Below are 13,188 nucleotides of genomic sequence, written 5' to 3'. Positions count from 1 at the left end.
TTTCATATTTGAATTGCATTCATCAGGCAGAATGAATGGAAAATCTCTGTATGACACTTAATGACTATTTTGTGTATCCTGACAAAATATTAGTATATGAAGAATGATTCTATTAGGCTAATTATAGAGCAAATGTTAATGTTGACTGATTTAATCCAGATTTAAGCGGGATAGAGCATCTTGATCCAGGAATGAATTTGGGTTTCCTTTCAATAATCTCATTGTAATTTAAAGCACTACTCATATAACCTCCGTTTCTGCCAAGACAGAGTAATTTGCTTTCAGTAAGTTGTTCCAAACATCAAAAACATGGGAAAATGTTATTCATTTTATGTGGTTTAAAAAATATATTTTCAAAAGTGTAGAAAACCATCTGGGCCAAAGATTATTAAATTATTATTTACAATTTTTCATTGCATTTATCTTGGTTATATTTCTGGTGATTGTTTTCTTTTTTTAACTATTTCAGTGGTAAGTAGGTTAAATGTAAAAGCTGAGGAGAGAATTGTAGCCTGTCTGGGAATAGCAGAACTATAGTTGGCTCATGCGGTCTAAAAATTCCACCTTCTGAAGTGATTATGTGGACGCAGACGTTTGTTTCTATTGGTGCTTTAGTCTGTCATTCGTCTTCTGTAGGCTGTAGCCCTGAGGTTGGCTAATTACACAGACATGCTGGGATAATCCCAGTTAACGGAAGATGATGTCAGATTGGTTTGGCTCACCACAAATCCTAGTTGAGGTAGGCAATGCAAGACGTCAGTCACCATTGCAGAAGAAGTGGAGATATTGTCTGACTGCTCTGGAATTTCCTTTCTGATGGGCCGTCAGTCTGCTAACATGCCTGTATAACTAACGAAATGGAGCTGCACTTGTGACCTGATACGTTCAATCTCTATTGCGACGTCTCCGCGTGCGCAGGGCCGTTTCATAACACATTGTCGCGCACTCTGCGATATGGGGACTGTGCTCTCTGTATCACCTATAGCAACTAAAGGGACCGTTCTGAAAGATGGAGAAGATGAAGCCAACGGGAAAATAGAGAAAAGCCTAAAAAAACAGTCAGTGATCGTGTCCACGCTCACATTTAAGCGACTAGTGACTGCATCAGGTAAGAAAAAAAGTGCCAAGAAAGTAAGTCCGACTCCTCTTCCACAGCCAGCGAGCAGTCAGGTCGAGCATCTGAATCAGGAGAACTTCAGGAAATCGCAACAGTCCGAGAAGAAAACGAAAAATGGAGCTCTTGCGGTGTCCATCCCCACGGTTCCTCACCATCTGGACCAGGATCAGGACCAGTTGACTCCAGCGGCGAAGCAACTGGTGTCGGTTCAGAAGCAGCCCAGCAGCCGGTCGCTCCTCTCGCCGAGGCGCGTGATCGTCCAGGCCTCCACCGGGGAGCTGCTCCGTTGTCTGGGCGAATTCCTGTGCAAACGATGCTGCAAAGTCAAGGAACTAACCCCGAATGCGGTTATCCTCTGGTTCCGAAATGTGGACAGGACTCTGTTGTTGCAGGGCTGGCAGGACCACGGGTTCATTACGCCTGCCAACCTCGTGTTCGTCTATCTCCTCATTAGGGAAACTGTAACCGATGATGTTGACAATCCACGTGAACTCCAAGGGACTTTTCTGACCTGCCTCTATCTGGCATATTCCTACATAGGGAACGAGATTTCGTACCCTCTCAAGCCCTTCATGGTCGACACCAATAAGGACGTGTTCTGGGAACGTTCGTTAGATGTAATCGATAAACTGAGCGGCAAAATGCTGCAGATTAACATGGATCCGCACTTTTTCACAGAGGTTTTCCAAGATTTAAAAAACAAAGGAGATCTTAAGAAGGATGGAAGCGAACTGGACCGCTGAGTGTGATCAGAATCTGAGCAGAGATCAATTAGGCTACTGCTGATTTATTGGATGTAATTGTAATCAGCTCTGCCTGACTGTTGCATTGCACCATGAGCCGATTAATCAATTAATTATTTATGACACTTATGTGTTTGCTTTGTTTTAACAGTATTAAGTAGCCCGGTGAAGTGATCCATAATTGCAAACATCGCTTCATCGGTGTAGCTGCAGTTTTACGCATGTCGTATAGATACATCAGTTGCTGTGATTCACAATCATTCATAAAAAGGGAAGACACAACGTTTATTAACTGTCAGTCTCATCTGTCATTTCTAAGTTATCTGGGTCTCTATCCTCCTGAGATCTAAAGATATGTTGTATGCATTAGAATTGTTTTACATAATTTAAGTGATTGGTGTAGCCCAACAGACTGTATTCATTTAGTTCTAAAATATATATACCATTTATGGAATATTGTATTGACCACTTTATTATTAAAAAGTCTGGACGTTGCTATTTCAAGTCTTGAAAGATACTGTGGACAGTTGACTGGGTCTCAGGAGGGTAAAGCTCCAGTTGAAGAAATGAATGGAACTATCCAAGGTGCTGACCTGTGTGTGCTCAACTTACTCTACTGACAGACGCCTGTCTCCAGCCATTCTGGATCTGAAACTTGAAAGTATTTTCTCTTCACTGAGATGTGCCAATTCATGTGTGATCTTACTGTTTTGATTCATTCACAGTGGTTTGAAAAAAAGGGCAAATCATGCTTGGAGTTCATTTTATACTGCGACGTGATTCTTCAGTGCTCTTGCTTGAACGAAATAAAACCCAGTCTGCCTGGTTTTCTTGATCGATAATGAACGCATCGAGCTCATTAATGCACTGACCACGTGCCATTTGACTAAATATTATGATAAGATTATATAGCATCCATTTAACTTTTTCACTATTAACTTCAGATGATCTTTGGGACAAGGCACCTATCCATCATCATTCTGTGTTAACTAAAACTCACAATCTGTTACACGCAGTCACTTTGCTTATAGGCTACTTTGTCGTATAACTTACAGGCTATATTCCTTCTCTGTTTATTTTGCGTGTTTTCTATTTATTTATTTATTTATTTATTTGCTCTTTTAATCGTTTCCCTTCGATTCCTAAACATATTTTTGAAAATTAAATTGATTTATCTTTTTATCAATCTAGTTACTTTACAGATGGATCAATCCTGTTTAGGACTTCACTCCAAGGCTAGCCTACGTCATTTTTTATTAATCTTCTTTTTTTTTTTTTTTTTTTTTCTGTGGGCTTTTTTCATCGTCAACCAATCCCGTTCAACTGAAAGCAGAAATGAGCGAGTCTCGCAGAGTTGTGAATAAAATACTCGACATGAATGATCTTCGAGTTCATTGGCTGGAATTTGCTGCAGTCTGTGAGAGGGGTTTCTCTGGGTCAGCGGAAGACAGTGAATTGGGCCTTCGTCTCTCCAGTCTGTCGCTATAGTAACCGCAGGATCGCTCGTTCACGGCACCGCGGAACCGCGCACGCTTTCTTTTCAAGCCACATGCACGCTAGAAATATACTCAAGGAGACTATTTTGTGTCAAGCAGTTTTCAAGTAGCTCGCAATCAACACCTGTTACAGTTTTGTAACTATTTTGAAATCTCCTGTTGTAAGCATCAGTCTGTCTGTCTATTAATCTGTCTGTCTGTCTATATTTATAAAAAAAAAAAAAAAAAAAAATATATATATATATATATAAATATAAATATATATATATATATATATATATATTAAAGTTGTAAATAAGATTACTGGAGTGCTTTTTACAATAAAATACTATTTCAGTCTTTCAACTTCAAAATGTAATGTTTAAATTATAATGTGTTATACTTGGCAATTCTTAATTAAACCATTTTTACTCAAAAATTGCTTTGACAAATCAGAAAAGACTGAAATTGTATTTTCTTGTGAAACATACTCCGAATATTTTATTTACAATGTTGAAAAGCAATTTCAGATCATTGTTAGTTCTTCTTCTTTAAATTACAATTTTCAGAATTCTATTTTAATTAAAAATGGAAATCTTCATTCAGTTCTGAATTGTAGACAACTGATTCATAATATTCAAAAATAATATCAATGACACTAATATGATGAATGATTGTTCCTTATTAGTTGCACCTTAGAAGATTCCAGGATCCTTAGTAAATAAGTGATTACCCACAGACCCTAAATAAAGTGCCAAGTACGTTATGTAGTATGATTACTTCTTTTTTTGTCCTTGTTTCCTTAATCTGTCATAAGGCTTTTTCCAGTAGTCATGGTCATCTTGACCTTAACAATACTGTGCCCTGCTATATATATTGTATATAAGAGGTCTTACTTAAGGTTTTCCACTAACTAATCCCAGATTAGTAGAAATATCACACTGGAAATCAAAGTGTCAGTAGTAATACTCTTTTGGCAGGTCAGTGAATAAACACCTTTACCATGAGCACATCAATACAAGCCAGTGAAATCTTTCCTCTTCAGCTTAGTTATCTACATTACACTTTTAAAAAGAAGAAGAATATACTTATTTTGTTCTAAGGAATAATTAAGCCAAAAATTTAAATGTGATCATTTAATCACCCTCATGTTTGTTTTTTTTTGCTTTGTTCTTTGTTTTTTGGGGGTTTTTTTACGAAAAAGGAGACATTTTGAAGAATGTTCATGCTGGGGTTTTTTTTTTTCAGCTGATGAAGATAAAGACATAGAAATCCAATCAGAATCAACCCTGCTTTAAAGAACTCAAGCATTTAAAACGACAGACAACAGAAAACTAATAATCAGAACCTTATCATCGCGCTGGTGTGAATGCTTATTGTTACAGTTACCTTTTAATGTATCGCTCTTAGTGTAAATGTCACATGAAACAGATAACAGGTTTAAAAAAATAAAATAAAACATGAATAATATAAAACATTGCAAATGGGATATTCTTTGTCTGAATTTTTAAGCATTCAGTATGGAATAATGAGCCACAAACGCGATTACACTTTTTTTTTCAGTCTCTCTGGGGAAGAGCGAGATGGAGGATGTTGATTAGATATAGAGTCAGAGTGGGCGTTCAGTGACTGACTTTAATGGATGATACATTCAATGCCACCCACTGGCTGGGAGTTAGTCACTGGATCACACAGACAGATTCAAAGCAGTACTGTTCATTAAGGTTTCTCTAGGGGCTACCAGCCAACACTCCTCTCCTGTCACAGAGGGTTGTTTACCAGAAAGACTGCCTTACAATTATTTCAGCAGCCTTTTAGGGGGCTAATAACAATTAACAATCCTGAATTAGATTGATTGCTCTTCAAGTTCCTTCAATGATAGCATTTATCCTTGACTCAACATGACCAGCAAGTGGCACCAATTAAACTAAAACATTGGGCCTTTGTAAATGCCTTAAAGCAGTACCAGTGTGTGAGTTAAAAGCATTTGAATATGTTAGATTTTGTACACTTTATTAGGGCAGAAGAGATTTGAAATACTTTCCTCCAACCTGTGTGTAATGCAAAAGTTGGTGCATTGGACTTAGCACAGATAATATCCAGATTAACTCTTGTATATTCACCTACTCAATTACACCCTAAAGTACAGAAGAGCTTATTATAAGAGTATAGATTATACACTCCTTGTTGTTATGATTTACATTTATCTCCCATCCCCTACTTCTCTCAAATAAAAATGGGTTACTATTTTTAATGTAATAATATCTAAGAATTTAGCATGTATTTACTACTATAATCTGATGTAACTTTTTGTAGGGTTATATATAAACAGATCAAATGTTTTAAACAGCATTAGCCACAGAAAGTTATAAACATTAAGAACATTAATAAATTATAAATTAATATATTATTAATAAATCATTAATAAATTGATTATTTTGAAGATATATTAAATTAATACAATTATTATAATTCGAATATAGGGGAGGACAGGGCTAATTGTCACAACAAATTGTTATATTATAGTATGTGTTAAAGGGGCTGTACAAAATTTCAAAAGCTGTTTAAGATGTGTCTACACAAAAACTGACTTCCAAAAAGTGTCAAGATTAAGCAAACCCCTGGAGGATCCTTTTTTTTTTTTACACTTTTTTTTACATCTTAGGCTCACATACAAATATTGCTTTTGACTGAGCGAAAGCAAAGAGTCTGCGCAGACACTTTCTCTAAGCTGGAGTCTGTGAGCTGGATTTAAAACAGGTCCAGTGTGTCAGTGCAAACAAATCCTTCTTAAATGACGGAGCCCAGAAGAGCTGCTATGGACATGCCGATCACACTGATGGGACTTATGTGTCTCCTCACAACGCACAGAAATCCTGGAGAAATACCTCATCTGTGACGTCAAACTACCAGCCAATTAAACAAGAAGCCATTTGCCACAAAGTAGGAAATGCATTGCCATTTGTATATCTTAGTCTTCATACGTTAAGGAAAATGCCGGGATTCCTTTCTTACTTGCTTGTCTCTTTCAGTATTTTAATATATGAAGCTGAAAGAATATCCTTTGGCGCTGTCTCTCTAATAAGGTGTAGATATGGTTGAATATAGATACATGGCGTCCTCTTGTGTCCACATTGTGTAATTGTAAAACGAAGAGCGCGCACACGCTTTTTAGGCGATGTATAGGCATATATATATGCCTATACATATATATATGCCTATACATATACACACACACACACATATATATATATATGTGTGTGTGTGTGTGTGTGTGTGTGTGTGTGTGTGTGTGTGTGTGTGTGTGTGTGTGTGTAAATAAGACCAAGTGTATTTTAATTTTGTAAGCTACCGGTATAATATACTAATATGGTATAATATACTAATATTGTATTATAGTTATTATATACGAGTTGTCTGGAACGCAGCATTAGGTTAACATTTCACCTATAATTTATTCAAGTGCAATGTGAATATAATTAAAGCTTTTGATTGTACTTTGTTGTACACTTTATTACTATATATAAATTAATTAAAAAAGGGCAGAAAACAAATAAAATAGAAATGCACATCTAAATTAAATTACTGAAAAAAAGAATAAATAAGTAATGTAGGAAATATACTTAAACCAGTCATGTATTGGACCCGGAAATAACAGATATATATACTAGGCCTATATAGTAGGCTATAATATTATTTTTTTTAAGTATAATATTAATCTATATTATATTATATTATATTATATTATATTATATTATATTATATTATATTATATTATATTATATTATATTATATTATATTATATTATATTAAAATTAAACATAAAACTGTTTTCTTTGTCTATGCACTTAGGGTTTCACGATCAGTCGTCAAGATCAGTCTTAAGATCGTTTTTACAAACTTCTTAGACTTACGAAGCTTTTGGGAAACGCAGCCCTGTAAGTTTAAAAACTCAAAATATTATTGTTAGTTAAAAAAGAGCTTTTATTAAAACCATAAGCTCATAAAATGACTCGTTTTGGAATGTGGCACTTTATAACAGAACCATACAGATAACATTATAACATTACAAGACATGGTAGTGTAAGTTGTGAAAAATAATCTTTGAATTCCTGTGAACCTTCGATCGCGAGTGCAGTTGCGTCATGCCGCGATCTCTTCTCTTTTCTTTCAGGTCAGAAGCGGCGCAAATGCTTAGCCTGTCAGAAAACGGGACATCAGTTTACTGTCGGGGGTGTAGTCAATCTGTGCCGCACCCAGTGTAAACAGAATCGCTGATTATAATGATAAAAATTAGCAAAGCGCTCCAGTGAAACAGTGTTTTTTTGCTCTACTTGCTACGGATTCATTTTTAAACAAGATAGTCTATGATAGATGCAGGCTTTTCAGAGAGACGGAAAGTGATGCAGCGCTAGTCGGTCTAACGCATAGTGCGAGTAAACTTGTTTTACCACTAATGAATTGTCTGCTCCAGACTTTTCTGCAGAGAGAGACTAAAAAAACAGGATAGAAAATAGTATTACTTCTAAATTATGTTTTTTGATATAAAATCACACTTATACGTGAACCTCAGAGAACATTAGCCTATACAATAAAAAAATGCAGTTCATGCCAGTTTAATGATGAATCAATCAGTGACAAAGTGATAGTGTTTGTTTTCCATAGCGCTAAACTGCTTTCTTAAAGTGATGAACATTAACAATCCACCAAATGTCATTCCCAAATTATCCAGCAAAAAAAAAAAAGAAAGAAAAGAACAATTCAGTTATAGTGATTATTGATATTAGGCCTATTTAGGTTATTTAAACTGTTGATATTGTTAACGCAACTTAAATGCGACGCAGACACGGCACCGAAGGGTCCTGGCGGTTGCAGGTTGTGGCTGTGATAGAGGGTTGGAGGAGATCCGGGCCAGTATGAGAACCCCGACGGACCAGCACCTGGAGCAATCAGACTGAGTTTGGAAATGCCTGAAAACTGGATAGGAGCGAAGTTACTCTGGAATTTGTAAATAGCTTGTTCGGTTGAGGAGGGCTGGCACACTTGCGCCAGGCCGTTAAAGTCAAATTTGTAAGCGTAACGCTTTCCGTGCACCTTGGTCATGATGTTTTTGTCGTAGTAATAGCGCAAAGCTCGGCTCAGTTTATCATAGTTCATGTTCAGTTTACTCTTGCGCTCCCCCCACCGTCTGGCCACCTCGTCCGGGTCAATCAGTTTAAATTCTCCATTGGTGCCCTCCCAGCTGATGCAGGTCATATTGGCGCTGTCAGACAGCAGCTCCAGAAGAAATTGCCAAAGCTGGATTTGTCCACTTCCTAAAACGCAAGGAATGTAGGCTTACGTGTAGGGAAAGCAAACAGAATCAGTATTGAAGAGTGGAAGTAAATAACGGAAACTCTTTTATGTTATTAAACTACAAAAACAGTTTTACTGAGTTTTTAGAATGGTTTAGGTTCTTTCTCATCTTTTTTCTTTGGAGATGATTTATAATGGCTTCTTGGTTCTGCACCAATCTAAAAATCTAAGGGTTCTTTATTGATATCTATGGATCCATTATTTTATTTTTTATTTATTTATATATATTTTTTTAGTTTTTTTGTAGCGTTAAAAATTTCTTAAAATGCTTTTTACACACACAGAATAGTTGTTACACTGTAAGATTCTTTTGGGAACACAAAATGCTCAATGGCATCACAGGCGAAAACCCTCTTTTTGAACGTTTAAGAGATGGTTTTCTAAAGAACTATAAATAAATAAATATTTAAATATATCAAAAGTCTAACAATGCACACAATAGCATAGGCCTATTTTTAAAAATCTGCAAGAATCCATCGCAACACTCACCTTTTTGCACGCCTGTGTTGATGGAAGTCCAAGAAGGGCTTTTGCTTTCCTTAAGAAGATTTTCTGTGGGGTCTGAAAGAAAGCGTTTAAAATACGTCTGACATTTTGCATATAGCTTTTATTAACATTCTAATTGCCTTCTGAAGATATTTGGGTAACATTACTAAAACGCAACAGATGTATTAAACATATTTCCCCCGTCTGTATTTTTATAATTTGTACTTTTAGAGAAAACACGCAATGTCACCCATCTATATATAACAAATCGCGGCAAAAGAGGTTAAATATTATGAGTATTGTCGTGTTGCTGCTCGATGTATTTGCCCAGACTTCAGCGCTGAGGTCAGGAAACGCGTCCAGGAAAAAGGATATCCGATTTCCGACAAAAGAGGACACGTGTTCCAGATGGAGAAGTCAGAGACACTGGCGATGGTGCGCAGCATTGCACCCGCACACCCCTAACATTGCCCATTTCTTTTTAGTCATTTCATCAATATTTCTAATTTTACGCACAAAAAGACTGTATACCTGAGAGATACATGTTAAACACAAGGCTTCCTCCACTGTTCTGTAGCATCTTGGTGGTGGACGTGAAAGGGTAGGCTTTCATTGGCGCAAAGATTTTTATTAAACTTTATCTCAAAACTGTGATCTGGAATAAATGTGAGACAGATTAATGTTTCCAGGCAACTGTCACAAGCCCCATCTCTGAGACAATATTCAGACAGCAATTTCCTTCGGTGCAATGGTTTAATTAAAAGAGCAATTTACCTCTGTCATCCCACCCCGTCTCCATAAAAAGGAACCGATAGAAATGCGGCCTTATCAATCCACCATCAAGGTTTAATAAAGTTTCTGCGTTAAGATCAGAGTTTCTATGGAGAATTGAAGTGTTTGACATGGAAACCGGTTCAGATGCTTTTTATTTCCGCCTTTTTACCTCTTTGTAAACAGAAAGGCCTGTTCTATGTTGGTTGAGAATATTTACCTTTTAACTATGCCTAAGTGCGTAATGGTAAACAAGAACATTTTATCCCAAACTTATGCTGATTTAATACGCTATAGATGGTATTGTAAACCCTCTGCCCTGTTTATCACTTCTGTTGGACTGTTACATAATGCAGGCCTATATGTATACTGGTTATTTATTTATTTTATTTTTTCATTTTAATATGGCCTTTCTAAATTAGTGTAATATTCTGCCTTTCTAAATTGATGATATTTTATCATGTAACATATTTTTATTACGAAAGTTTATAATGAATTTCATGTATTTTTCATGTGTGTTTTTTACAAAACCAAATCTTAACAAATAGTAGCATAGCAGATATAGATTTAGGTTCTGAAATAGAGATTGTGAGTGTTTATTTATTTAAAATAACAACACCAACAAAATAGATTGGGTTCAACCTATTTGACAATAATCCCACATGACCATCCACTCGTGAATTAATTGAGTAACAGAAAAAGAAAAGAAATAAAAACGAGAAGGAAGATAAATGTTTTATTATATTTACAGGGGTGTGTATTTATTGTTTAAAACTGACAATAAGGGTAAATATTTTGAAATAAGGGCTAAATAATTCTCATGTCAGGTCCTGTGATTACATTGCATTCTGCTTATTGTGTGTATAACCACATTGTACAATAATTGATTGCATCAGTTTTAACTGTCAGAACAGCATCATTACCGACATGAACAAACATTAATATTAGGTGTAGCCTAATAATTTTTGTCATCTTGAAGTTCTTTCTGTGCATCGTTCTGACGCGCTCTGTCGTGTTGTCTCTGGCGTCCCAGACTTGCTTTAGCTGCCTGAGTCATTAAATAGATCGCAGGCAACTTAAAACAAGCCCCGGATGCAAGTCAAGGTTTCAGTTTGTCCACGCGACATAGACAGCTCCATCCTGGTGCACGATGAATACTCCTAAATAAAGTAATTAGGAAATCACGGAAAACTATAGACAATAAAAATGTAGAGAATAGTTGAGAAATCTGCTATAGAAGATAATTTCATTATGTTTTTAATATCAAGGGATAGCTTTTAAACAATGTTTACACACTGTAAAAACAGAATGCTTAATTTAAGGAGATTTTACCTGAATCCAAAGTTTATTTGCTCTGTTTATTTTATTTTTTCAATAAACTGATTTAATTTTTTTGTTGTTGAGAATTTTGAGTTTTGAATTCAAATGTTTGTGCTAAAATGATCAAATTAAAATTTCAAAATCAGATGAGGCCTTGCTGGGGATAATAAATAATATAATAGTGAATTAATTAACCAATCGATAAATTACCAATATGTAAAATGGCCATGTTTTAATAGCCGTACATATTTGTTCAGTAGTGGGTAAATTGTAACTTCAGCGCCCTTTATAGGCTATTTGTTATTTATTTCAGTTCAGGGATCGGAAAAAAATATTTCTAAACACCGTTAATGTGAAGCAGGAAAACACTGGAAAATTAGCTAGTTATATCAAAGTATACATATAGCACAAACAACATTGTAATATAGATATTTAACAAATTGTGTTACAGAACTCCCCTGTCTCCCCTTCTATTGTTGATGTAACCAAACCTTGTAGTCAGGTTGATTTAACTCTAATGAATACGATTTTTATTTAAATATTTTACTGGAATATAACTAATCAATTTATGTTATACGTTTAAAAGTAGCCTAGCATATTTAGGTCATTTATTTAAAGTTTCACTGTGTGCAGTTTAAAAGGTTTGATCTGTGATTCATAGCTTTATAACCTGTCTGCCATTTCCTGCTAAACACTCAGCACAGTGCCGGTCTATTTCCTGATTTGCTCCCTTAATAAGTTGACTTACCCCGTCCTGTTATGTCAGACTGCAGCCTTTGTCAGATCCAGCTGCTTTCAGCACTCTTGTCTATCCTAAAATCATTGACCTTAGAACGAGTGCTACACTTTTAATCAGCTCGTAGTGAAATGTGTATTTGATAAAGGTGTGTACGGTTGAACATTTAGGAGATCCTGGACTGGGTGTGGGAGTGGGTTTTCAAACAGCAACTGCTCCGTCCACGTCTGATCCTGTGAGTGGGTGTGCGCAGCCAAATACAGCATCCTGAACGGTTACAACACAAACAGGTAAGAGGCGGAATCTCACCCGGATCCCAGGTTTACGAACCATTTGATTGGACGAAGAACCCGCACTTCCTAGCACATAGTTAAAAAGATTCGTCCATTGCTCTCGGCTGTTTTTAACAATGAAAAAAGAATATGTGCGACATATACAGGTGCATCTCAATAAATTAGAATGTCGAGGAAAAGTTCGTTTATTTCAGTAATTCAACTGAAATTGTGAAACTGTATAAATAAATTAAATGCACACAGACTGAAGTAGTTTAAGTGAATTGGTGGGTTTATGTTAAATGTGAGCCAAAATCATCACAATTAAAAGAACCAAAGACTTAAACTACTTCAGTCTATGTGCATTGAATTCATTTAATACACAAGTTTCACAATTTGAGTTAAATTACTGAAACTAACTTTTCCATGACATTCTAATTTATTGAGATGCACCTGCATTTAATCAGCAAAGGTCAGGACCTCGGACAGCTCCAAACAAACCCAAATGAGTGAGACTCCCTCCCCCACATCATTCATTTGTTGTACATTAACTACCCCCCCCCCCCCCCCTGCATTTTCCATACTTATGGGCTATAACATATGTTCTCTCTCTCTCTCTCTCTCTCTCTCTATCTCTCTAAAGATATATATTCACATTTTTCTTTACTTTTCTTTCTTTATCGTCATCAACCCTGTACGTGGCTCGAGAACCAAGAATGGGAAAGACTGGAAGTACCGATATATTTCTGTAAAACATATGCTTACTGTTTTCAGTCCACATTTGTAAGAACGTAAAATATTATTACTGTATTGGTAATTGTTAACCACATTTTAATGTTTTGATTACAATAATGCAGCTAATGTTTTAGCTTACGTGTTCATAAAGGGCAATTTATATATATATATATATATA

At 35.9% G+C, this 13,188-nt stretch overlaps 2 protein-coding genes across 2 annotated transcripts; one reads left to right on the top strand and one right to left on the bottom strand.

Annotated features, from left to right (window-relative positions):
- The first annotated feature begins 681 nt into the window (after positions 1–681).
- LOC132152799 (cyclin-dependent kinase 5 activator 1-like) lies at positions 682–2,702 on the top strand. The gene has a single exon (XM_059561696.1). It carries the CDS (start codon positions 955–957, stop codon positions 1,858–1,860), a length of 906 nt encoding a protein of 301 aa, XP_059417679.1. The 5' UTR covers positions 682–954; the 3' UTR covers positions 1,861–2,702.
- Positions 2,703–7,759: 5,057 nt separating this feature from the next.
- On the bottom strand, positions 7,760–10,336 carry LOC132152416 (protein FEV-like). Its single transcript, XM_059561184.1, has 3 exons — positions 9,708–10,336; positions 9,180–9,251; positions 7,760–8,650 (listed from the first exon to the last, which is right to left on the bottom strand). The coding sequence occupies exons 1-3, from the start codon at positions 9,787–9,789 to the stop codon at positions 8,097–8,099; spliced, it is 708 nt and encodes a 235-aa protein (XP_059417167.1). The 5' UTR covers positions 9,790–10,336; the 3' UTR covers positions 7,760–8,096.
- Between the last annotated feature and the right edge of the window lie 2,852 nt (positions 10,337–13,188).

Source organism: Carassius carassius, chromosome 11 (genome assembly GCF_963082965.1).
Source record: "Carassius carassius chromosome 11, fCarCar2.1, whole genome shotgun sequence".
In the NCBI taxonomy this organism is placed as follows: domain Eukaryota; kingdom Metazoa; phylum Chordata; class Actinopteri; order Cypriniformes; family Cyprinidae; genus Carassius; species Carassius carassius.
Note: the sequence above shows the minus strand (reverse complement) of the source record. Positions and strands in the feature narration are given on the sequence as shown.

What these genes read in the sequence shown, in the direction of transcription:
- LOC132152799 (XM_059561696.1), top strand. Translation starts at nt 955, where the DNA reads ATGGGGACTGTGCTCTCTGTATCACCTATAGCAACTAAAGGGACCGTT.
- LOC132152416 (XM_059561184.1), bottom strand. Translation starts at nt 9,789, where the DNA reads ATGAAAGCCTACCCTTTCACGTCCACCACCAAGATGCTACAGAACAGT. An exon ending in GTTTAACATGTATCTCTCAG is followed by an intron (nt 9,252 to 9,707) that starts GTATACAGTCTT and finishes GCTTTCTTTCAG; the next exon opens with ACCCCACAGAAAATCTTCTT. An exon ending in CAACACAGGCGTGCAAAAAG is followed by an intron (nt 8,651 to 9,179) that starts GTGAGTGTTGCG and finishes CTTGCGTTTTAG; the next exon opens with GAAGTGGACAAATCCAGCTT.